Source organism: Microtus oregoni, unplaced genomic scaffold (genome assembly GCF_018167655.1).
Source record: "Microtus oregoni isolate MIOR12 unplaced genomic scaffold, Mior012 000098F_ref0000018, whole genome shotgun sequence".
NCBI classification, from domain to species: domain Eukaryota; kingdom Metazoa; phylum Chordata; class Mammalia; order Rodentia; family Cricetidae; genus Microtus; species Microtus oregoni.
The window spans coordinates 1,029,326-1,052,961 of NW_024544711.1; the positions used below are offsets into that span (position 1 = coordinate 1,029,326).

At 44.1% G+C, this 23,636-nt stretch overlaps 1 protein-coding gene across 1 annotated transcript; it reads right to left on the reverse strand.

Moving 5' to 3' along the window:
- Positions 1 to 1,426: 1,426 nt before the first annotated feature.
- LOC121443029 (M-phase inducer phosphatase 3-like) lies at positions 1,427 to 23,211 on the reverse strand. Its single transcript, XM_041644717.1, has 14 exons — positions 23,068 to 23,211; positions 22,546 to 22,770; positions 20,853 to 20,947; positions 19,263 to 19,308; positions 15,716 to 15,749; positions 15,382 to 15,471; positions 14,753 to 14,851; positions 13,660 to 13,809; positions 10,219 to 10,320; positions 5,614 to 5,676; positions 3,590 to 3,688; positions 2,944 to 3,077; positions 1,965 to 2,076; positions 1,427 to 1,736 (listed from the first exon to the last, which is right to left on the reverse strand). Exons 2-14 carry the CDS (start codon positions 22,734 to 22,736, stop codon positions 1,587 to 1,589), a joined length of 1,365 nt encoding a protein of 454 aa, XP_041500651.1. The 5' UTR covers positions 22,737 to 22,770; positions 23,068 to 23,211; the 3' UTR covers positions 1,427 to 1,586.
- Between the last annotated feature and the right edge of the window lie 425 nt (positions 23,212 to 23,636).

Here is a 23,636-nt window from a genome sequence, read left to right on the forward strand (position 1 = left end):
CGAGGTTGGCCTTGAACTTCAGGTCCTCCTAGGTCCACCTCATCAAGTACTCAGATTACAGGCACTAGCTCCACACTTGAAAGTTGTTTTGTTGTTGTTGTTTTTCCGGAAACATGTTTTCTCTGTGTTGCCCTGGCTGTCCTGAATTCACTCTGTAGACCAGGCTGACCCTGAACTCACAGAGATCTGCCTGCCTCTGCCTCTTGAGTGCTGGGATTGTTGCTAGTGGTGGTGGTGGTGGTGGCATATACATTTAATCCCTGGTCTACAGAGTGAGTTCCAGGACAGGCTCCATAGCTACTAGGAAACCCTGTCTCAAAGAAAACAAAATAATAATATATAAATCTTAAAAAAAAAAAAACCTGAAATGAGGAATAAGTATTTTATCTGTATATGTATGCATACATGTGTGGTATACAGGTATATATTGAATGGCTCACTGATCTGTGCATTCTCCTTGAGCTTTTGTTCCATTTTTAGTATATGTGCTGCTGAAGCAAACACCATGATTTTTTTAGTTCAAATTCATGATGCTGAGGGCCCATGCTCTAAAACTTAAGCACTAAAGAGAAGAATTTGGCATTATCAGGTTATACCTTTAGGTCTCAAAGCTGTGTGCGTGTGAGTCAGGGCATCCTCTGGTGTTGGTCTCCATCTTCCACCTTATTTAAGTCAGGGTCTCCTTTCTGTTGTCCACTCACGTATGCCGGTTCAGTTGGCCCGAGAGGGTCCCGGGCCTCTGTTCCCACCTCCGTCTCATGGAAGGGCAGCAGGACTCCAGATGCAGTTACAGTGCTCAGTTTTACAGGGCTTCTTGGGTTTGGAACTCAGTCCTCATGCGTACGCAGCAAATGTGTACCTTGGAGCCATCTCCCCAGCCCAAGACTGCATCTTTAAATTGTTTACAGTGCTAGAGCCCAAACTCAGGGTACTTGCAGCTGCTGGGCAAACCCCTCACCAAGCATGACAATCCCTTAAAGGGGCTTCACTCATGATTCCTCGCTGCTTTATGTAGATCTTCTAGGAAGAGCCTGGGTTCACAATCACACATCTATGTTTACCTTCCCATTCAGTAAAGAGGATGGGGAGCAATGGGAGAAAATACAAAGAAAGAGAAGAGGCAGGATGTCAGACAGCCAGGCCTGGTCAGAGAACCAGCTGTCTGGCTTCTGCTAAGACATGGGAAACTGAGCAGAGCTCTATGAACTCCCTGAAGCAGGGTGAACACCTCAGTTCACCATTCAGCCCCCGGGCAGCAGCTCACTGACACCGAGCGGGTTCTCAGGCCTAGCAGTCCGTCAGAATGACAGCCTGTTGGCTTGTAGACACCTGGAGGCTTTTGTCTGATGGGTTTTGCTTTGTTTGCTTTTTATTTGTTTTTGAGATAGGGTCATGTGTTGGCCTCAAACTCACAGAGATCCTCCTGCCTCTACCTCCTGAGTGCTGGGACTAAAGGTGTTGCACCGTGCCTGACTATCCCCAATGTTTGCAGCTTAACAATCATAGGGTTAGCGGCATAGATGACTCTTTCTGTTTGGCATCTCCATTGTCTTCTGGCGACTTCATGGCCACTGTCATACCCACTATCATGGCCTCACATCCTTCACCAGGATGGCAATCTGCTCCCAAAGCTGCCGCTCCTCTTCCTGCGCTTTGCTCTGGCTTCTCCATCTGAGCAGCTCAGCCTGGTGGTCCTGGTGGTGCATAGGACAGTAGCTCTGTGGTTCACACAGCTCCTGAAAGGTAGGGGACAAGGACAAGGTCTCCTTAGGCTCCTGAGCTCTGCCCACGAAGGACAAGAGGTGCTGCTCCCAGTGGCTGAGCTGTATTTTCCTCTCAGGATGTTTACAGTTTTGGAGGTTGCAGGCTAACGCTGGCTCTTCCGAGTCTGAGCCACACCACCACCACCCACCTCACCTCATCTCCACATCCCACCATGTTTGGGCTCTTCCATGTCCCTTTACCATATATTCTGGAAAGAAGTCTCTGTAGCCCCCTTTGAGGATATACAGCTCTGGGTAGTATAATGCCGGGTACTGGTTCAAAGCTCTGTCTTTTTCTCTCAGAGAACGGCACCTTTAGAGAAAATCCAGAGATGAATTGGGTGAAGGAAGCAAAAAGTCAGGAGCCCGCGAGCCTTCAGTGGGGGTTGGGGGCAGACCATGACTAACTTCCCAAAAGAACCTTTGTGGCTAACCAAGGTCCAAATAGCATTCTCTTCCATTTCCTCCATTGAAGCTTCATCCCCAAACCTCTTTGTGTGTGTGTGTGTGTCTTTACATGGATTTTTGTTTGTGTTTTGTTTTGTTTTTGAGACAGGGTCTCAAACTCAAAGAGATCTGCCAGCCTCTGCCTCCAAAGTACTGGGATTATAGGCATGCGCCACCGTGTCTGGCTCTTTTTTTGAGACCGGCTCTCTAGCTCAAACTGATCTAGAACCCAGGAGGACCTTAAACTTCTGTTCTTCCTGGTTGTGTGACTCCCACCTTTCCAGGTGGGATTCTAGGTGTGTACAGTCATGACCAGTTTTATGCAATGTTGGGGATCAAACCCAAGGACATGCATTCTAGGCAAGCATACTGCCAGCTGAATCACATCTCCAGTGCCCAGTTCTTCCCTTTAGTGCTCAAACTTCTGAATCTGGGAACACTTTTCTTCAATCACCCTAAGGCATGGAGTCTTGCAGCCTCACTGCTGGCAGTGGGAGGTTACTGCCCAGCTTGTTCACATCTTGGTGAATGAGGAAGCAGGTATGGGACAGGAAGTAGGGCTGGACTACAACCCCCAAGGCCCAATCCTATGGCCTGTGTGTTCTAGCCAAGACCTGTGTCTCAAAGTTTTACACCATCTAACTGCAGTGGAAGGAGCTCATTCGGGTTAGTCTGTCTAAACTGGTCTGACAAGTCTCAAGATCCATTTCCATCGCCAACCTTAGACACTCACATTCGGGGGCCTCGCTCTGAGGAGAATTCACAGAGGAACACAATGATGATTCTTTTCTGGCCATCCAGAGGGACAACAGGCTTCTTCAGGAAGAACTCATGCAGTTCCTTCTGACTGTACAGGTTTAAGGCTCCCTGTAGAAAAGGATGTTAGTAAGAATTTCCTCAAGGGCTTGTGTCCAGTCAATACTCAGGAATGCCTGGGATACTATGCGGGGATATTCAGGCCAGAAAGACTAGGCAAGAAGACATTTCAGGGCAAAAGGCTAAGCCTATCTCTGTATCTACCCTAGGGCATGGCAAAGAGTTTGGTTTGTAGCTGCTCCACGCCTGTTCACAGAACTGAACCACTGGAGTACAGGTTAAACTCTGAGAACTGTGTGTGAACATTAAATGTTTGCAAGTGTTCCTGGTTCTCCGACTGTTTTTACTTCGGGGCTCCCACAGGAAAGAGGGAGATTATCTAGGAGGGAAAGGAATTGCTCAAGGCACAGACTTAACACAGACATGAAGATTCCCTCTGATGTGATCCAAACGGATAATCCCCGTCCTGGTGCTAGATTTCAGGACCCTCGATCCCATTCACTCTTCTCAATAAACCCAAATCTCCAGCCTCTTCCTTGCTAATGTTCCCAGTGTCACCTCACCAGGATGTGTCCTCCCAGGTACTCATACGGATAGCGGCAATCGATGATATAAAACTTCTCAACCAGATCCTGGAACTTTCCAGACAGTAAATCAGCCACCTGCAGGGAAAGGGAGACTGAACATCCTGTCCGCTGTCACTCAGAGAGAGGAGCCACAGCACCTTTTTGTATACTCCCATTTGTCACCCAGGGCCGCGCTGCATGCACAGGCTCCAGAGGTAGCCTGCATCTGCAACATGGCAATGGTTAAGCCCAGTCCCACATATGAGCATGAAGCGGAGATGCCTGTGCAGAGGCCCCATGTGGCTGATGTTGAGGTTACCTATCCATCTAGAGACAAGCATGGTCACCAGCAGCCTCTCAGGAGACGTCCGAGGAGGACAGCAGTAGCGTAGTAGCTAGAGAACCCAATTTTATAAGAAGACATGGGAAATAGTTCCCCATTCACCAAGTCTTTCAGAAAACATACAGGTGAGGATTTGTATTTAAAGGGGAAAACTTAAAATTGCATCTAGAAGAATAAATTAGGTTCAGCCTTTCTAGAAAGAAACTTTATAAATACATATAAAAATACATAAAATTATACCTCCTATTTTAAAGTCTTTGTTTTGAAGAGATAAAGTCTTATGTTGCCCAGGCTGTCCTCAAACTCACTATACCTGAGGATGACTCTGAACTCTTGACCCTCCTGGCCCTGCCTCCTAACTGCTGGGATTAAAAGCATGTACTCACTACCCCCAGTTTCTTCTAACACTTTAAGTAAAAATTCACAAATTGATATTCATCTTAGCATTGTTTTAGGACACTGAAATATTAGAAACAACTTAATATTCAATAAGAAAGGTTTAGTTAAATAAACTATACATTCTGGTATAATGGATTATATAGTTATTAAAATAATACAGTGCATCTTTTTCTTTGTTTTGTTTTTCAAGGCAGAGTTTCTCTGTATACCCCTGGCTGTCCTGGATCTCTCTATAAATCAGGATGGCCTCAAACTCAGAGATGTACCTGCCTCTCCTCCCAGGTGCTGTGCTGGGATTAAAGATGTGTGCCATGACAGGCCTTTTTTTTCTTGAGACAAGGTCTTACCATGTAGCCATTGCTGGCTTCAAATACTTACAATAATCTCACCAAGCAAAAGTGTAACTTCATCATTTTTTTATAAACTAAAATTAATCCCAGTACTCAGAAGAAAGAGGCAAGCAGATCAAGGCCAGTGTGATCTACATAGCAAGTTCCAGGCCAGCTCAAACTACATAGAGAGATCCTGTCTCAAAAAGAGTGAGAAGAGGCAGGAGGATGTCTGAGTTTGAGGCCAGCCTGGTCTACAAGAGCTAGTTCCAGGACAGGAACCAAAAAGCTACAGAGAAACCCTGTCTCAAAAATTAAAAAAAAAAAACAAAAAAAAAACTACACAGTGAATTTACAAACAGTCTGGGATAAAGGAGACTTTTTCAGAGTCATCGTGTATGTGTGTGTGTGTGTGTGTGTGTGTGTGTGTGTGTGTGTGTGTGATTCTGCTGCTATTGTTTGTGTGTATGTGTGTGTGTTGTTGTTGTTGCTATTGTTTGTGAGAAAGAGAGAGACTGCTAACATATAAATAAGTGTTCAAGGCTACTTTGGTCCCAACTGAATAATTTTTTTTCTTTTTATGTCTTCCTTCCCTTCTCTCCCTTATTTATAATATATCATTTACTTAATTTAAAAATTTTAAAAGGCAGAAAAGCATGGTGCACACACCTTTAATCCCAACACTCCAGAGGCAGAGGCAGGCAGATCTCTGTGAGTTCCGGGACAGCTTGGTCTACAGAGGGAAACCTTATCTCTAAAATAGATGGACAGATTGATAAAAAGATAGAAAATGGATACAAAGAAGTCCTTCTAACACAGCCTCAGTGGAATAAGAAGCCCATGAGAGTGGACAGAGTGATGGCAACACAGACAAGGTAGGCTTTAGGGGCGCACAGGCCAGATGGCTGACGATATGATCACCCAGTTATCATCTGCAGAAATTTGCTTACTGTGTCCGGGGTGACGTACTTCAGATCTTGGTGTTTTCCTGACACCGTCGGCAGCACACACACCTAGAAAGACCCAAGAACTGAATTTACAGCAGGGATTCCCAGCCCAAGTCAGATCCAAGACTCCCACAGTGTCCTTTCCAAGTGAGACAGAGTTTCTCTGTGTACATCTATCCTGGAACTCACTTTATAGAGCAGGCTGGCCTTAACTCAGAGATCCCCCTGCCTTTGCCTCCAGAGCTCTAGGATTAAAGGTGTGCAACACCACATCTGGCTTTCAAGTGATATTAGAAAACCAAACAGCAATTCTGTTTCTAATAACCGATCCCTAGGAACTTTTCAAGGATGTACACAGAACTCTACATTTTCACAAGTATGCCCATTTTACTCATAAGGAAAGTTATAAACCCAAATGTCCCACAGAAAGGATTTATAGAGAAATCATGAATAGCCAAAGAATTAACTAATGAACAGATATTGAAAATGATGAACTACAGGTCTGGGGGATGGCTGGCTGCTTTCCGAGGACCCGGGTTCAGACCCCCAGCACCCACATGGTGGCTCAGGGGAGATGGCTGGCTGCTTTCCCGAGGACCCGGGTTCAGACTCCCAGCACCCACGTGGTGGCTCACAGTCGTCTCCAGCTGTAGCATCAATAGCTCTGATGCCCTCTTTCGGCCTCTGACGACACTGCCCACATGTAATGCATAGACACAGGCACACAACCCATATACATAAAACAAAAACATTTTGTTGGGGCTGGAGAAACGGCTCAGCAGTTCAGAGCACTGGCTGCTCTTCTTGAGCTCAATTCCCAGCACCCACATGGTGGTTCACAACTACATAATGAGATCTAGTGGTCTCTTCTGGCATGCAGGCAAAACTGTATACAAAATAAATAAAACTTTAAAAAAAAAAAAAACAACAACATTTTTGGCTGGGCAGTGGTAGCACACACCTTTAATCCCAGCACTCAGGAGGCAGAGGCAGGTGGATCTCTGTGAATTCGAGGCCAGCCTGGTCTACAAGAGCTAGATCCAGGACAGGCTCTAAAACTACAGAGAAAACCAAACCCTGTCTAGAAAAAACAAACAAACAAACAAAAATTTGTTGTTGTTTTCTGAGTCTCACTACGTAACTCTGAGAGTACTGGAAATTACTACGTAGACCAGGCTGACCTTGGATTAACAGAGATCTGGCGCCGGGCGGTGGTGGCGCACGCCTTTAATCCCAGCACTCGGGAGGCAGAGGTAGGCTGATCTCTGTGAGTTCGAGACCAGCCTGGTCTACAGAGCTAGTTCCAGGAGAGGCTCCAAAGCCACAGAGAAACCCTGTCTTGAAAAAACAAAAAACAAAACAAAAAAAAAAAAACAGAGATCTGGCTACCTAAAGGTGTGCACTATTTGATGAAATGTGGAGCTGGAGACATTGCTCAGTAGTTAAGAGTACTTGGTGCTCTTGTAGAGGACCAAGGTTCATTTCTCAGCACCCACATTATAGGTCACTGGCCTGTACTGATATTCAGGCAAAACACGTAAAAACAAAATAAAAATAAACAATTCTGTTGTTGTTGTTAACAATAAAATGGGGGTTAATCCCAGCACTCGGGAGGCAGAGGCAGGCGGATCTCTGTGAGTTCGAGACCAGCCTGGTCTACAGAGCTAGTTCCAGGACAGGCTCCAAAGCCACAGCGAAACCCTGTCTTGAAAAACCAAAAAAAATAAAAAAATAAAATGGGGGTGGTGGGGAGATAGGTCAGGTGAGAAAATACAACTATGAGGACCCACATTGACCCCCTAGCATCCACAAGCAAAGCTAGCGGGATGGTATGCATTTGTAATCCCAGAGCTGGGGTGGCAGAGGCACAAGGATCCTTGGAGCTTGTCTAGACTCATCTATAAGCCTAGGTTCCAGTGAGAGACACATGGTGACAGCTCCTGAGGAACACCAAAGGTTGACCTATGGCTTCACATGGACGCATACACTAAAGCACATACAGCAGCCTCCACACACCCAAAGTCAAAAGATTAAATGTTCAAGAACTGGTATACATCTGTAATCCTAGCATTTGGGAGATTGAAGCAGAAGGATCCTGAGCTATGAGATGCTATCTTTTTTTGAGATGGTTTCTCTGTGTAACAGCCCTGGCCATCCCAGAACTCACTCTGTAGTGCAGGCTGGCCTCAAACTCACAGAGAGCCGCCTGCTTCTGCCTTCCAAATGCTGGGATTAGAGGCGTGAGCCACCACCTCCTGGCAATATGAGATATCTTAAAAAACAAAAACATAAGCCAAGTGGCTGTGCATAAGCCTGGCAAAAAAATAGGCTGTCTCAAAAACAAAAACAAAAACAGGACCAGAGGTCAGTGGGTAAAGGTATTTGCCACCAAACTTGAAAACCTGAGTTCAACCCCAGGACCTACATAGTAGAAGGAGAAAGCCAGCTCCCGTAAGTAGTTCTCCAGTATATGACACGATCACTACACACTCATGCACACGCACACTCTCTTGCACACTCCACACTCTCATGCACACGCACACTCTCATGAACACACACACTCGCATGCACACTACACACTCTCATGCACACGCACACTCTCATGAACACGCACACTCGCATGCACACTACACACTCTCATGCACACGCACACTCTCATGCACACTACACACTCTCATGCACACTCACACTCTCATGCACACTTCACACTCTCATGCACACGCACACTCTCATGCACACGCACACTCTCATGCACACTCCACACTCTCATGCACACTCCACACTCTCATGCACACTACACACTCTCATGCACACGCACACTCTCATGCACACTACACACTCTCATACACACTACACACTCTCATGCACACTACACACTCTCATGCACACGCACACTCTCATGCACACTACACACTCTCATGCACACTCACACTCATGCACACTACACACTCTCATGCACACTACACACTCTCATGCACACTACACACTCTCATGCACACTCACACTCTCATGCACACGCACACTCTCATGCACACTCACACTCTCATGCACACTACACACTCATGCACACTCACACTCTCATGCACACTATACACTCTCATGCACACTCACACTCTCATGCACACGCACACTCTCATGCACACGCACACTCACTCGAAAAACTTAAAGGCGTTAACAATAAAAACATTGTAAAAGCAAAGATAAATGATGAAACAGAACTGTTTGCTGCTGGGAAGATTGTCTGCCTGAGGTCTGAACCCAGGGCCTTGGACATCTAAGCACACATTCTATCACTGTTACATCTCCAGCCCCCACCTGAAAGCTTCGGCTGTGGTTTGGGGACAGGATCTCACCACCCCGCCTCAGAAAAGATGGCAGTTTGAGGATCCAGTCCGAAACCTGGGCACAGCAGGCAAGCATTCTCTCTACCACTTGAGCTGTGCTCTTATTCCGAGGAGCCCACAAGATGACATAAAACAACAGAGAAGCACACAAAACCTCAGCAGACCCAAAAGAGCATAACAGTTATTTTTTTTTTGTTAGTGAGGGCTGGGGGATAAAAATACTGTCTGTGTGTGTCTGTGTGTGTTTGTGTGGAAAAAGTCTGTAGAAATAGAAATATACACAAAAAATAATCTTCCTGGTTAAAAAGGTTTGGAATAAATTTTTCTACTTTTTTATATTAACCAAGTATTAATATCATTTTACTTATTTGCACACACACACACACAAACTGCTTTTGGAGACAAGGTCTCACTGGATAGTCTGGTTTGCTAGAACTCACTATAGAGTTTAAGCTGATCTGAAACTTGCAGCAATTCTCCTGCTTCTGTCTACTGAGTGCTGAGACTATATATATGAGCCGTTATACCCAGCTTAAAAGATTTTTAAACATCCTAAAAATTGTGTGTGAGAGCTACAGAGATGGCTCAAAGGGTAAAAGCATTGGCTCCTCTTCCAGAGGTCCTGAGTTCAGTTCCCAGCAACCACATGGTGGCTCACAACCATCTGTAATGAGATCTGGCGCCCTCTGCTGACACGTTGGCACACATGCAGGCAGGACACTGTATACACAATCAATAAATGCCTTTGAAATGTGTGTGAGGGTGACTGTGGGTACTCATGCGCCACCATGCGTGTGTCAAGGTCAGAGAACAACTTTCCGGAATTGGTTCCTTTCTTCCACCACAAGCTCCAGGGTGCTTTTTGCCTGCTGAGCCATCTTGCCAGCTCTCAAAAAGATATTTCTAACAAGAATAAAGGATACAAAGTTTCATATACATACCAGGGTTGTGGATTTTTCTTAGATAAACAAGAAATACCTTCTTAGTAGACAGACTTAGGGTTGAGGTATATATACCTTTAAGTCAGCAAAGCACATTTAGTGTTACATCTAGCATCCTCTGCAAACAGAAATTAAAATCCAGACGATTCAGCCTGGTGGTGATGGCACACACTTTTGATCCCAGCACTCAGGAGGCACAGGCAGGGAGATTTCTATGAGCTCACACACACACACACACGCACGCACGCACACACACACACACACACGCACACACACGCGCGTGCACGCACATGCATAGTAAAGGCAGATAGAAACAAACTCACGTTGGAGAAATCACCAATCAGATACCCTTGTTCAGACTCTTCCTCCTCCATCTGAATGGCATTGATGCCACAGAGAGGGGCCATCTTCTTTAGACTTAAGCTCTGAAATGACAAAACTCTCACTTACCCCAATTCTCATGTTAAAGATTTAAAGAACAATCAGAACCACTGATGACAACTTATGCTGGAGAGGTTGTGGGGTAAAGGGAGCGCAAGCTGGTACAGTCCCTTCAGAAGTCAGTGCGGCGATTTCTCAGAAAATTAGGAAACAACCTTCCTCAAGACCCAGTAATACCACTTTTGGGTATATATCCAAAGGATGCTCAATCATGCCACAAGGACATGTGCTCAACTATGTTCATAGCTGCTTTGTTTGTCATAGCCAGAACCTAGAAACAACCTAAATGCCCCTCGACCAAAGAATGGATTAAAAAAAAAAGTGGTACATTTACACAATGGAGTACTACACAGCAGAAAAAAATAACGACAGCTTGAATTTTGCAGGAAAATGGATGGAGCTAGAAAACATAATTTTGAGTGAGGTAACCCAGACCCAGAAAGACAATTATCACATGTGGTTTTTAAACAAAAAGCAAAGAAAATCAGCCTATAAACCACAATCCCAGAGAACCTAGACATCAATGGGGACTAAGAGAGACATACATAGATTTAATCTACATGGGAAGTAGAAAAAGACAAGATCTCCTGAGTAAATTGGGAGCATGGGGACCTTGGGAGAGGGCTGAAGGGAAGGGAGCAGAGAAAAATGTAGAGCTCAATAAAAATCAATACAATTAAAAAAAAAAGGTGTAAAGAACAGGGCTGGCAAGATGGCGCAGTAAGTAAGGTACCTGCTGGCGCCTGGCAGCCTGAGTTCAATTCCCAGAACCCATATAAATGTGGAAGGGAGAACCAGCTCCACAGTCTTCTCTAGCCAGGCAGGGTGGTGCACGCCTTTAATTCCAGCAATTGGGAGGCAGAAGCAGGTGGATCTCTCCTCCATTAAACACTGCTACCCTGTGTTTACACACACATATACACACAGATGTGTGAGATAAGAACATACATGCTTTATTTTAGGGAGAAGCAGAGATTGAGACAGGCTGGCCTTGAATTTGGACTTCTCTTGCCTCAGCTTCCTGAGTGCTGGAATTATACAAATTGCTCTTAATACTTTATCATATGGACAGGAATTCTGTGGAAGTTATCATGTCCTCCATTTGACATACGTATTTGTGTAACCCACGTGCATGTGTGCACGTGTCTGTGAATGCGTGTGGAGGCCCTAGGTGGACGCCAATAGTCTTCCTCAATCGCTCTCCTCATTCACGGAGGCAGTCTGTCAACTGAACGGAGAGCTGGCTGGTGAGGCTGCTCTACTAGCCTGCTGACCCCAATCTCCGTCTGTGTCTTCCCCTTTCTAGAGCTGGATTGCAGGTGGAACCACCCAGCATTTATGTGGGTTCTGGGACTTTATAAGCTGAGCCTTCTGCCCAGCCCTGCTCTCCCATTTATAAGGGAAAACTGAGGCTCGCAGTAGATGGCAGATGGCCTAACACAGGAACTGAAACCCATGGACCACATCTGCCTTGTGAACTCACTACACTTAGCTTGTGGAAACAGGGTATCCCTCTGCTACCCTGGCCAACTTCGAGCTCGAGGAAACCTTCCTGTCTCAGCGCACCAAGTGCGAGAATTATAAGCATCAGCCACCAAGCCTGGCAAATCATTTATCTTTAACTTTATAAAGTTTCAGTACAAGGGTGCATTGTATGTCGAGTGCACTATTTCCAAACCCCTCATCCTGCCCTTTTGTGTCCATCCACTTCCATTAGTCAGCTTATCCCTCCAGACAGAGTTACTCCACTTACAGGAGTGGATTTTCAAACATCTTTGCCCACATTAGTTTCAAATCAATGAAGCTGATTCAGAAGTGCTAAACACCTCAGAAACTATCTCTGGAATGTCAACACACACATACAAGGCACAAGCAGTTTCAAATTATCTCCTAGTGGTGTGGGAAGTACACCATAAAACACTTACAAGATCCTGCCTTGTAAGTGATGATTCCAGTCATCACTTCTGCTGATGCCTCAAATTACTGACTAAAATTTCTCATCCAGTAATAGGGTGATCTCCATGGTGACAAGACTCTATCCGTCAGGTGAGTCTTTGAGTCTAAAGACTTCTTTCTTTCTTTCTTTCTTTCTTTCTTTATTAATTAATTAAAATAAAAATTTGAACTTAAACCCTGATCTTCTGAAAGAGCAGCCCGGGCTCTTAACTGCTGAGCCATCTCTCCAGCCCACTACCCCTTTGAGACCAGGCCTCACTAAGTAATCAAGGCTGGCTTTTCACTTACAACCTTCCTGTTTCTATTTACCAAGCAGTGAAATTATAGGCATGTATCATGACTAAGATCCTGGCTTTTTGTTTTGTTTTCACAGCCCTGTACAATAGGTATAGACTAGGGGCTGGAGAGATGGCTCAGTTGTTAAGAGCATTGCCTACTCTTCCAAAGGTCCTGAGTTCAATTCCCGGCAACCACATGGTGGCTCACAGCCATCTGGAATGAGGTCTGGTGCCCTCTTCTGGCCTGCAGACATACACACAGACAGAATATTGTATACATAATAAATAAATAAATAAATAAATATTTTAAAAAAATCCTAAAAAAAATAGGTATAGACTATTGTTTACTTAGGAACAAATGTAGAAGCTCATACCTGTAATTCTAGCACTTGGGAGACTGAGGCAGGAGGATTAAGGAGTTCCAAGACAACCTGGGCTATACAGTGAATTCTAGACCAGTTTTGGATACAAGTAAGTTCTAGGACAGCCTGGGCCTCAAAGTTAGACCCTGTCACAAACAAACAAACAAACTGAGATGGACAATTTGGAAAAGCAGCACACCTGTAGTCTTAGTATCCCGGGGGCTAAGACAGGAGTGTGCTGTCAAAGCTGCTCTGAACAGCAATGTCAGCAACTCGGACTACATCCTGAGACCCTGTTTTTAAAAAACTAAGACAGCAGGGCGGTGGTGGCGCACGCCTTTAATCCCAGCAGTAGGGAGGCAGAGGCAGGCGGATCTCTGTGAGTTCAAGGCAAGCCTGGTCTACAGAGTGTGTTCCAGGGCAGCTAGGGCTGTTACACAGAGAAACCTTGTCTCAAAAAACTAAAAGAAAAAAAAAAACCAACCAAAAACAGAAAAACAACAACAACAACAATAGCAGAAACCAAGGGCCACTGAGATGACTCAGCTCGTGAAGCCTGCTGATCTGAGATTGATGCCTGGATGATAAGAGAGAACTAACTTTCACAAGTTGCCCTCTGACCACCACACATATGGCATGCACATACACACAAACATACAGACAGATGCACATAAAAAATGAAATGGAAAAGAAAGGATGAAAAATTGAAAATAACAGAATACCGTACCTTGGTGCCTTGGTCTTCCAGGGAAAACTCCATTGGCTCCTCTGAAATCCCTTCTTGGTCTTCTAGCTTTAGATTTTGACTCAGTTTTGGAACTGTAGTAATGGGACTGCCCAGACACCTCATTTCATTTTCCACCATGATTCTATTTTCCTATCAAGTATATTGACGAGATTAAAACCTAGTTAGGGCTGAGTGGGAAAGCACATGTCCATGATCCCACTAATCAAGAGGCTGGTACAAATGGAAGAGCAGGCCAAGGCAAGCCTGGGCTACATATTCAAATCCTGTCTCAATGAAGGAACAAAAAATGAAAAATAACAAACAAGAAACCCTGACTTTATTCAGAACACTTGTATCAGTCAGGGGAGGGGGATGGTAGCGCACACCTTTAATTCCACACCTTTAATTCCGTTGCTTGGGAGTTGGAGAGTCCTTGAATTCTCTGTGAGTTCAAGGACAGCCTGGTCTACAAGAGTTAGTTTCAAAGCTACAGAGAAACCCTGTCTTGAAAAACCGGAAAAACAAAACAAAACCAGAACACTTGTATCATGTACAAAGACTGACTCAAAATATACTAACAATATAAATGTAAGAATTAAAAGTGTACAACTCTTAAAAGCGACCTGTAGGGGCAGAAACCTATAACATCAGGACTCAAAAGACCAAAGAGGAGGACAGAGAACAGGCATTCAAGGCTAGCCTGAGCAGTGAAACCTCACTTCAAAAAAGAATAAAGAATCTAGGCAACATGCATCGTGGCGCAGGGTTGTTATCCTAGCACTAGACTGAGATATCAGGATTGTTGTAGGTTTTAGGACAGCCTGAACTACATAGCGACTTCCAGGCTAGCTTGAACTACAGAGTGAGACCTTGTTTCAAAAACCCAAAAAGAAAGGAAGAGAAAAGAAGAAGGAACCAAAGGCCTAAGAAAAATTCTCACTCCATAGTTTAAACACCTAAAAAGACAGAGATTGGATTTACTCCCTCACCCTTTTATCACCTAAAGCAGCTCAGAAAGAGTCAACAGGCCAGAAGTCCACAGCTTACTCTCTGGTCCATGATACTCCAGTCATCAACACATCCAACAACTCACCAGCACAGGAAGGGGAGAAGCCAGGGGCTCTCCAGGCAGGTTTCGAAACCTCAGGGTCCTAGGTGCCTCCCACTCCAGTGTCTTCAGATTGGTGTTTATCTGCATAAGAAAAACTGCATTGGCTGGAGGAAGAGAAGTAGTAATGTCTGCCAAAAGAATCATATCTCATGAACACATACACACAAACATCAAATGCGTATCGGAAGATATATAATACTTTGGACTTCATGTCTGATACTTAGATTTGCTTTGGAGAATACAAATTTTATCATCATAAGCAAAAGGATAGAGAAGAAAGTTTGCTTGGGAAGGTATATTTGCATATAGGTTGTACTACGCGTGCCTACACCTACAAACACAACATGACCATTTCAAAACAATCATTTACATGATAGTAATGGCAATCTGTATACTTAAACTGATGAACTGGAGATAACTGATAACTTGCTATAGAGCTAGATGTTTGTCCTAAGGTTAAACATTAGGTAGAAAAACAAGGTTTTTTTTTGTTGTTGTACAGTGATGGAATTCACTTGTCTAGCATATTGAGCCTAGGTTTCATGACATCAAGCAGTTGTTCATTTAAAAAAAATAAAATTAATATAGCAAGGTTTCCACTAAATACTCACATTTTCTTTATTTGCAGATAGGTCACGCATTGCATCTTTTTTTCTGTGGCCATGGTCCAAAGCATTTGGAGTACTACACAGAAGCTGCACCTAAAAGACGGTGTCTACTGAAAACATCCAATCTCTGTAAGCAACACCACCAGCTGGGACCCCTCTGCTTCCCACCAGAGAAATAAAGCCACAGTCAAACCAAGGGAGAGTCTAGGCTGGGCTTGGTGATGCATGCCTGAAGTGTCAGCGCTCAACTCCAGCCCAGCTAGCCAAGCATAGTGAGACCCCTATTCAAAGAAAGGGGCGGAGGTAGGAAGGTAGGTGGGCAGGCCGGTCTACCTACTGGGATGCCTTTCATAAGGTCCTGGTGATGATTCCTGAAGATTAAAACAAAAACAGACCACTAGTCAGGTAATCCCCAAACACAGTTTGCACCTAACCACCTGGCTTTTCCTTTCTTCTATTCAAGGAGTCCTAGTGTTTATTTGTCTCTTCCAACAATACGCAGGGTATTAAATATCAAGACTCAGTGGCGTCCTGGGGAAAAGGCCCTCAGTTCACCAGCATACCTGACCTGGATGAGATAAACACGTGCACAAGAAAGTCTACTCTGATGCTAGGATGTACCCCTGGGGCCTTGGGTGAGCCCAGCGACCACCAGACAACACCTGCCACTCCTGTTCCCACACTGGCTCTTTAGAGCTGAGTTTCGATCTTCCCTCCCACAACCTACCTAGTCGACAAGCATGGGCTATTTACAACAACCCAAAGCCAGGCCGGTGGCCCGACACTGTGGAGCCAGCAGTCAGGTCATACTGGACAACAATGAGACCCAGCCTCCAAGAAAAAAGTATTGAAAGAGGAAAAAAACCAAAATCAATCCAGGTGGTGGTCACAAGCCTTTAATCCCAGCACTCTGGAGCCTGATCTACACAGAGAAATCCTGGAAGAAGAAGGAGAAGAAGGAGGAGGAGGAGGAGGAGGAGGAGGAGGAGGAGGAGGAGGGACAGAAAAATCAGTTCAAAGACAACAATGAATACAAGTAAAATTTTCACATGTACTCATAAAAGCTGCCATAGAAAGCTTTCCCCAGCCGGGCGATGGTGGCGCACGCCTTTAATCCCAGCACTCGGGAGGCAGAGGCAGGCGGATCTCTGTGAGTTCGAGACCAGCCTGGTCTACAGAGCTAGTTCCAGGACAGGCTCCAAAGCCGCAGAGAAACCCTGTCTTGAAAAACAAAAAAAAAGAGAAAGCTTTCCCCAGTGCGATTACATAGTATCTACTTATACACTATCTAAGGAGAGTCTAAGAAAACTAAAACAGTTAATTTAGAATAAGTATTGATTTTTGTTATGGTTTTAGTTTTTTTAAATATTTATTTATTTATTATGTATACAGTGTCTGCATGTACACCTGCAGGACAGAAGAGGGCACCAGATCTCATTATATGGATGGTTGTGAGCCACCATGTGGTTGCTGGGAATTGAACTCAGGACCTCTGGAAGAACAGCCAGTGATCTTAACCGCTGAGCCATCTCTCCAGCCCCATGGTTTTAGTTTTTTAAAATAGGGTTTCTCCAACCTTCCTCAAGACCCAGTAATACCACCTTTGGGTATATATCCAAAGGATGCTCAATCATGCCACAAGGACATGTGCTCAACTATGTTCACAGCAGCTTTGTTTGTCATAGCCAGAACCCGGAAACAACCTAAATGCCCCTCAACCGAAGAATGGATAAGGAAAATGAGGTACATTTATACAATGGAGTACTACACAGCAGAAAAAATAACGACAGCTTGAATTTTGCAGGAAAATGGATGGAGCTAGAAAATATCATTTTGAGAGAGGTAACCCAGACCCAGAAAGGCAATTATCACATGTACTCACTCATAAGTGGTTTTTAAACATAAAGCAAAGAAAGCCAGCCTATAAACCACAATCCCAGAGAACCTAGACAACAATGAGGACACTAAGAGAGATTTACATGGATCTAATCTACATGGGTAGTAGAAAAAGACAAGATCTCCTGAGTAAATTGGGAGCATGGGGACCTTGGGAGAGGGTGGAAGAGGAGGGGAGAGGCAGAAAGAGGAGCAGAGAAAAATGTAGAGGTCAATAAAAAATAGATTAAACAAAACAAAAAGCACAAGATGGAATAAAGGAAGTAGTAGGGGATTTTACAATCTGCCAGCATAAACACTTATTTTTATTTTCACAGAGCATGGAGTGCCAGAGTTATACTGGGAATGCTTTACAGTACTTATTGGGGGTGGGGGTGTGCACATACACCTTCTATAACTCTGGGAATAAAACTGACCAGTTAATAAAAAATAAATAAATAAACAAACAAACAAACACACAAAAGAAACACAAGTTCCTGACTCTCCTAGAACTTGCTCTGTAGACCAGGCTGGCCTTGACCTCAGAGATCTGCTGCCTCTGCCTCCCAAGTGTTGGAGTTAAAAGCGTGCGCCACCACTGTCTAGAATAAGTTTTGAGTTTAACCGAAGTCAGTTTTTATTCTGTGTACACCTCCTAGCTAAATATTTTAGGATCTCCAAGAGATACTTCATCATAGTTATAACAACTAACATAAAATGCTTGGTATTTGCTATATATATGTTTTGCTTCGTTCTTCTGTGTTTGTTTGCTTTTTGAGGGGAGGGGGTAGAAATGGGGACGGTACTTACAAAGCCCTAGGCTAGCCTCAGACTTGTTACATAGGTAAGGCTGCCCTGCCTCGACCACTGGAGTTTTGGAATTAGAATGTAAAGCATATCACCTGGCTCTGATTAGTATTTGTTTTTAACGTTTGGGTTGGATGGTATTTTGTTTCATTTAAGACAGTGTCTCAAATGGCCCAGCAGCCTTCTCACTTTTTTTTTTTTTTTTTTTTGGTTTTTCAAGACAGGGTTTCTCTGTAGCTTTGGTGCCTGTCCCGGAACTAGCTCTTGTAGACCAGGCTGGCCTCGAACTCACAGAGATCCGCCTACCTCTGCCTCCCGAGTGCTGGAATTAAAGGAGTGTGCCACCAATGCCCGGCAGCCTTCTCACTTTTAAGTAATCTTTTCAATAGCTGTTTTTAAAAAGTGCTACTATTGCCAAGCAGTGGTGACACACACCTTTAATCCCAGCACTCGGGAGGCAAAGGAGGACGGATCTTTGTGAGTTTGAGGTCAGCCTGGTCTACAGAGTGAGTTCCAGGACAGGCTCCAAAGCTACATAGAAATCCTGTCTCGAGGGGCTGGAGAGATGGCTCAGTGGTTAAGAGCATTGCCTGCTCTTCCAAAGGTCCTGAGTTCAATTCCCGGCAACCACATGGTGGCTCACAACCATCTGTAATGAGGTCTGGTTCCCTCTTCTGGCCTGCAGACATACACACAGACAGACGATTGTATACATAATAAATAAATAAATAAATATTTAAAAAAAAAAAAAAGAAATCCTGTCTCGAAAAATCAAAAGAAAAAAAAAGTGCTACTGTTATCTTTTATTATGAATAAAGAAAGTTTGATCCAATGAATTAAGAAACTGTGGGTCACAGCTGGTGAAGTAGTAAGTCACAAGGATCCAGACAATCTCATTCCTGACCCTGCATCCCGAGTCACTGAAATACAGCACCTCACACGTGCAGAGAAGCTCCAGCGTGCGCGCAGTATACCATTCCCTTCATGTAAAAACAAGATTATTTCTGTGTGTGCCGGTTTAAAATAGTCTGCATTTCACAACACAATTTAGAACCAGAAAACTTAAAATCTGTCAAGCCAGAATCTAAGGCCTCCAAGCCCACGAATACCCCAAGGGAAGAACTTCGCCGTCTGCGGAGTCCACAAAGGACTTCCCTGTGAGCAGTGAGGGCGTGCAGACCATTTTCAACAGCAGAACTTACTTCGCGGTTAACTGTGCATCCTGAGGTCCTGAAGAATCCAAGGAACCTGCAATCAGTTATGGAGAATAATGGGCTGGGCATGATGCTTACTTGGTAGAGTGTTTGTTTAGCATGCACAAAGTTCAATCCTCAGCACTGTATGAAAACATGGTGGCACACATCCGTTATCTCATAGTCTGTTACCCCCACCCCACCACACAAACACGCACTAATAATAAATAATTTGGAAAAAAAACATTAATTGGGCTAGAGAGATGGCTCAGAGGTTAAGAACACTTGCTGCTTTCGCAGGAGACCCAGGTTTGGTTCTCAACACCCACACGGTGCTCCACAACCATTCTCAGCTCCAGAATTCACTGTACATGCAGGCAAAACAACATAGGCTTCAGAAGGAATAAACACAAATATGCCTGCAATTCCAGAACCTGGGAGGTAAAGAAGATCAGAAGTGCAATGACTACGGAGTAAGTTTGAGGCCAGCCTGAGCTACATGAGACAGTCTCAAACCTCCACCTTCTCTCCTCGCCAAGAAAGCAAACAGAAAAGAAAGTGGCTATTCAGGAAATCTGAAATTACAGCAAACATTAGAATGGTTTACTAGCAAAATTTTTTGGTTTAGACCCAGAAACACACAGACACACGCGTGCACGCACACACACACCAATTAGTTGACAACGTATATCTTTTGAGTTTGGAGGGTACTGAGGACTGAATGAAGGGTCTTGTAGAACAAAGTATTTTTATGCCAATTTCTTTGCTTCTAGTGAGATTAAATTGGGATTAAAAAAAATTTACTGCACTTGCATCCGCACCATTAATCAGTCAACAAAATAAATTACTTCTTGAAAAACTTTTCTAATGCAAAGCAACTTCTATTACTGTTATTTTCTCTTTCCATTTATCATTCAACTAAAAATTATCTAACCTCAAAATTTCTACTTTTAGGCAAATGTTCTCTCTCAGGGCTTTGGTATGTGGTAGCGCTGGCTGGTCTCAACCTTCCAAGTTTTGGGTTTACATAAACTAATATACCTGGTTTTACATAGGTTCTTTATCTATTTTCACCATCTTCCATTTCTATGCTATTACCTTGTGTTCTCTCGAAAAAGTTATAATAAGCCTTAGCCTTTTTTGTTTGTTTGTTTGTTTTTCGAGACAGGGTTTCTCTGTAGCTTTGGAGCCTGTCCAGAAACTAGCTCTTTTAGATCAGGCTGGCCTCAAACTCACAAAGATCCGCCTGCCTCTGCCTCCCGAGTGCTGGGATTAAAGGTGTGCGCCACCACTGCCAGGCCAAGCCTTAGCCTTCAAAGGCTGAGCCACCTCTCCAGCACAAGCGATGTTAGCAGCTGAGAGCACTTGCTGCTCTTCCAAAGGACCCAGGTTCATTTCCTAGCATCTACACAGTAGCTCATCACAGTCAGAAATCCCAGTTCCAGGGGATCCAACTCACAACTCTTCTTCCGGCTCCTGAGGGTACCAGGCATGCATGTGGTACACATCATACATGCACGTGAAAAGCATTTATACACATAAAAATTAAATAAAGATAAAAATTTAAAGTTAGTTTTCTCTTTGAAGACTGTCCCCTACCGGTTTCATCAAAGTCAGCAGAAGCAGGAAGCTGAGAAGCAGACAGCTCTCCATTGCTAAGATTCGAAAGATCAAGGCAACGTTTTGGAGTTCCTCTGTTGAGACATAAGACTCTATCAAGACTCCCATTAGGGTATACTATCCTAAAAAGGTAGAGATCATGTCTTCATATGAAATCTCTCTCAGTTACCACCACAAAGGTCTAAACAGTATCCAAACCAATTTAGCTGCTATTTTGAAATAATTCAGACTGGGTTGAGAAAAACAATCCTCCACATTTCACGTATCTCCCTGACAACAGTGTGACAATGTGAGCCTCAATCTCTTCTCACCAACATACGGAGGTGATTTATTTAATGAGAACTAAAGGGATTTCTTTCTTTCTTTCTTTTTTTTTTTAGAATTTTACTACATTTTATTTTTGTATGAGCACATACTTGTGTGTGAAGGTCAGAAGACAACTCGAGGAGACAGTGGCTCTAACTGAGGTCATCAGGCTTGGTGCCATCTCACTGCCCAGTCAATAGGATCTAGAGCCCACATTCTCTATCCTGTTCAGTTTCTCCCTGGAATCTCTGCTACTCCTCAAACCTTGTCTGCTAGTGAGGTGTAAAGACGAAACGACCAGAGTCCAAAAGTACAGCACAAAAGCGGATACAATTAAAGTGACCAACTCACACAACATCAAAATAGAATTTTCAGAGTTCTCCCTAGACGGCACATTGACTCTGACAAGACAGGAAAAGATTATTCCTGTTAAGACAGAAATGGAGAGACGGCTAAGAGGTTAAGGGCACTGGCTACTCTTCCAGATGGACCCAGGTTCAATTCCCAGCAACCGCATGGTGGCTCACAACCATCTGTAATGAGATCTGGTGCTCTCTTCTGGTGTGGAAGCATATATGTAGCCATACACATAATAAATAAATAATTTTAAAAAGATATGATTTTTTTCTTTCTGTTATTATTTATTTGCAATAGAGTCTCACTCCATAGCCCAATAATTGTCCTGAAATTCAAGGTAAGCCCAGGTTGGCCCTGAACCTGTGGTCATCCTGTCTTCACAAACATACTCCACCAAGTCCCAGATAGAAAAAGATGTTTTTTATTGTTTGTTACATAGAAAGGAAGCTCAAGACTCAAAAGAGTCACATGTTCAAGGTCGTGGATGAGACTCAAACCCTGAAACTTGAAACAGGATAATTCAGCAAACAAACCTGCTCATAAAATCAAAAATAAGATGTAAAACTAAAAATTAATTTACTGGCTGGAGTGATGGCTGTGGTTAAGAGTTTGCTGTTCTCGCTGGGCAGTGGTGGCACATGCCTTTAATCCCAGCACTTGGGAGGCAGAGGCAGGTGGATCTCTGTGAGTTCGAGACCAGCCTGGTCTACAGAGCTAGTTCCAGGACAGGCTCCAAAGCCACAGAGAAACCCCGTCTCCAAAAACAAAAAAAAATAAAATAAATAAAAATAAAAATAAAAAAATTCTTCCAGAAGACTGTAGTTAGGATCCCAGCACCTATTTCAAGCAGAGCAACCACCTGTACAGGGGTACAATGTCTCTGACCTCTGAAAACACCTACAATCACAAACATATATCCACATGTGAAATACACACACACACACACACACACACACACACTCCTATACATCATTAAAAATAATAAGTCTTTTTTAAAAAATGAATTTACCCAGACAAAATGCTTAGGTTTGGCAAATCAAGGAGTTTGTCTCCTGGAGATCCGGGGAAATCTGAACGGGCGGTAAAAGAAGCATTTCTCTCCAAAATTAGGTGTAACATCTTCCTTTGACTGGACCTAAAACTGGGTGCTGAAACAGAACGTTCCTCTTCTCTTGCAGGTGGAAAGGGTCCTGTAGACATGACTTCCAAGTCTTCACCAAGGGAGGAGGGTTATCTAAGAGAAGAACACTGCAGATGTTCAACTTTTTCAAGCTCTCCGCCCTTTCCAGAGCCCGCCTAAGCCCGGGTGGAAGAGCAACCCCAAACGATCGAGTCTAAAGCAGCTGGAATGTCACACTGCAGTTGCTCAGAGAAAATTGGCTTGATCCAAATCATCCAGTTTCACACTCTTGACCAGAAAAAAATGAATCTAACTAATGCGATAAGGCTTTTGGGACCTCTGGTCCCGAAAGAATCCTGCAGGGACAATCGGGTTTCCGAGATTCCCGAACGGACACAGCTCTCCGCTTACCTTAAGTAGAGGCGGACTTAAACTTGGAGAACCTCCTGCAGGACTGGACAGAAGCAAAGATTCCAAAGGATGACAAAGAATCTGAGGAACAGAAGCGTTTCTTCGGGTTAAAATTGTATCTCTGTAACTAGAGGTCCAGCTTTGCAGCTTCTCTCCGGAACTGCCAGAAGGACAAGACCAACAGACATAGGCCAGTCCATTCAAACCTTCCGCTCTCCCAACAACCTATCACCGCCCGCCTGCCTGCACCGTCAGCCAATCAGCATTTCAGACCATGACCCCGCCCTCTGACCAATCACTAGGCTAGTATCTCTCCGGCACACAGAGAGCCTGATGTACATTGGCTCTCCCTCTGGCCAATCGGCACACCCTTCCTGTACACAGTTCCCGCAACCCCAGCAACCCGGGAGATTTAAATAGAGCCCCACTAAAGATGATGGTCTGGAGGAACTGTTTTTGAGTTGGAAGTGTTTCCTTCTCCTTGTTACTTTCTTGCGTTGTTTCTCTTGACTTTTGTTAGCTTTCGGCTGGAAATGGAGCATTTTGTCGCCGGCGTGGCAGTTGTTGGG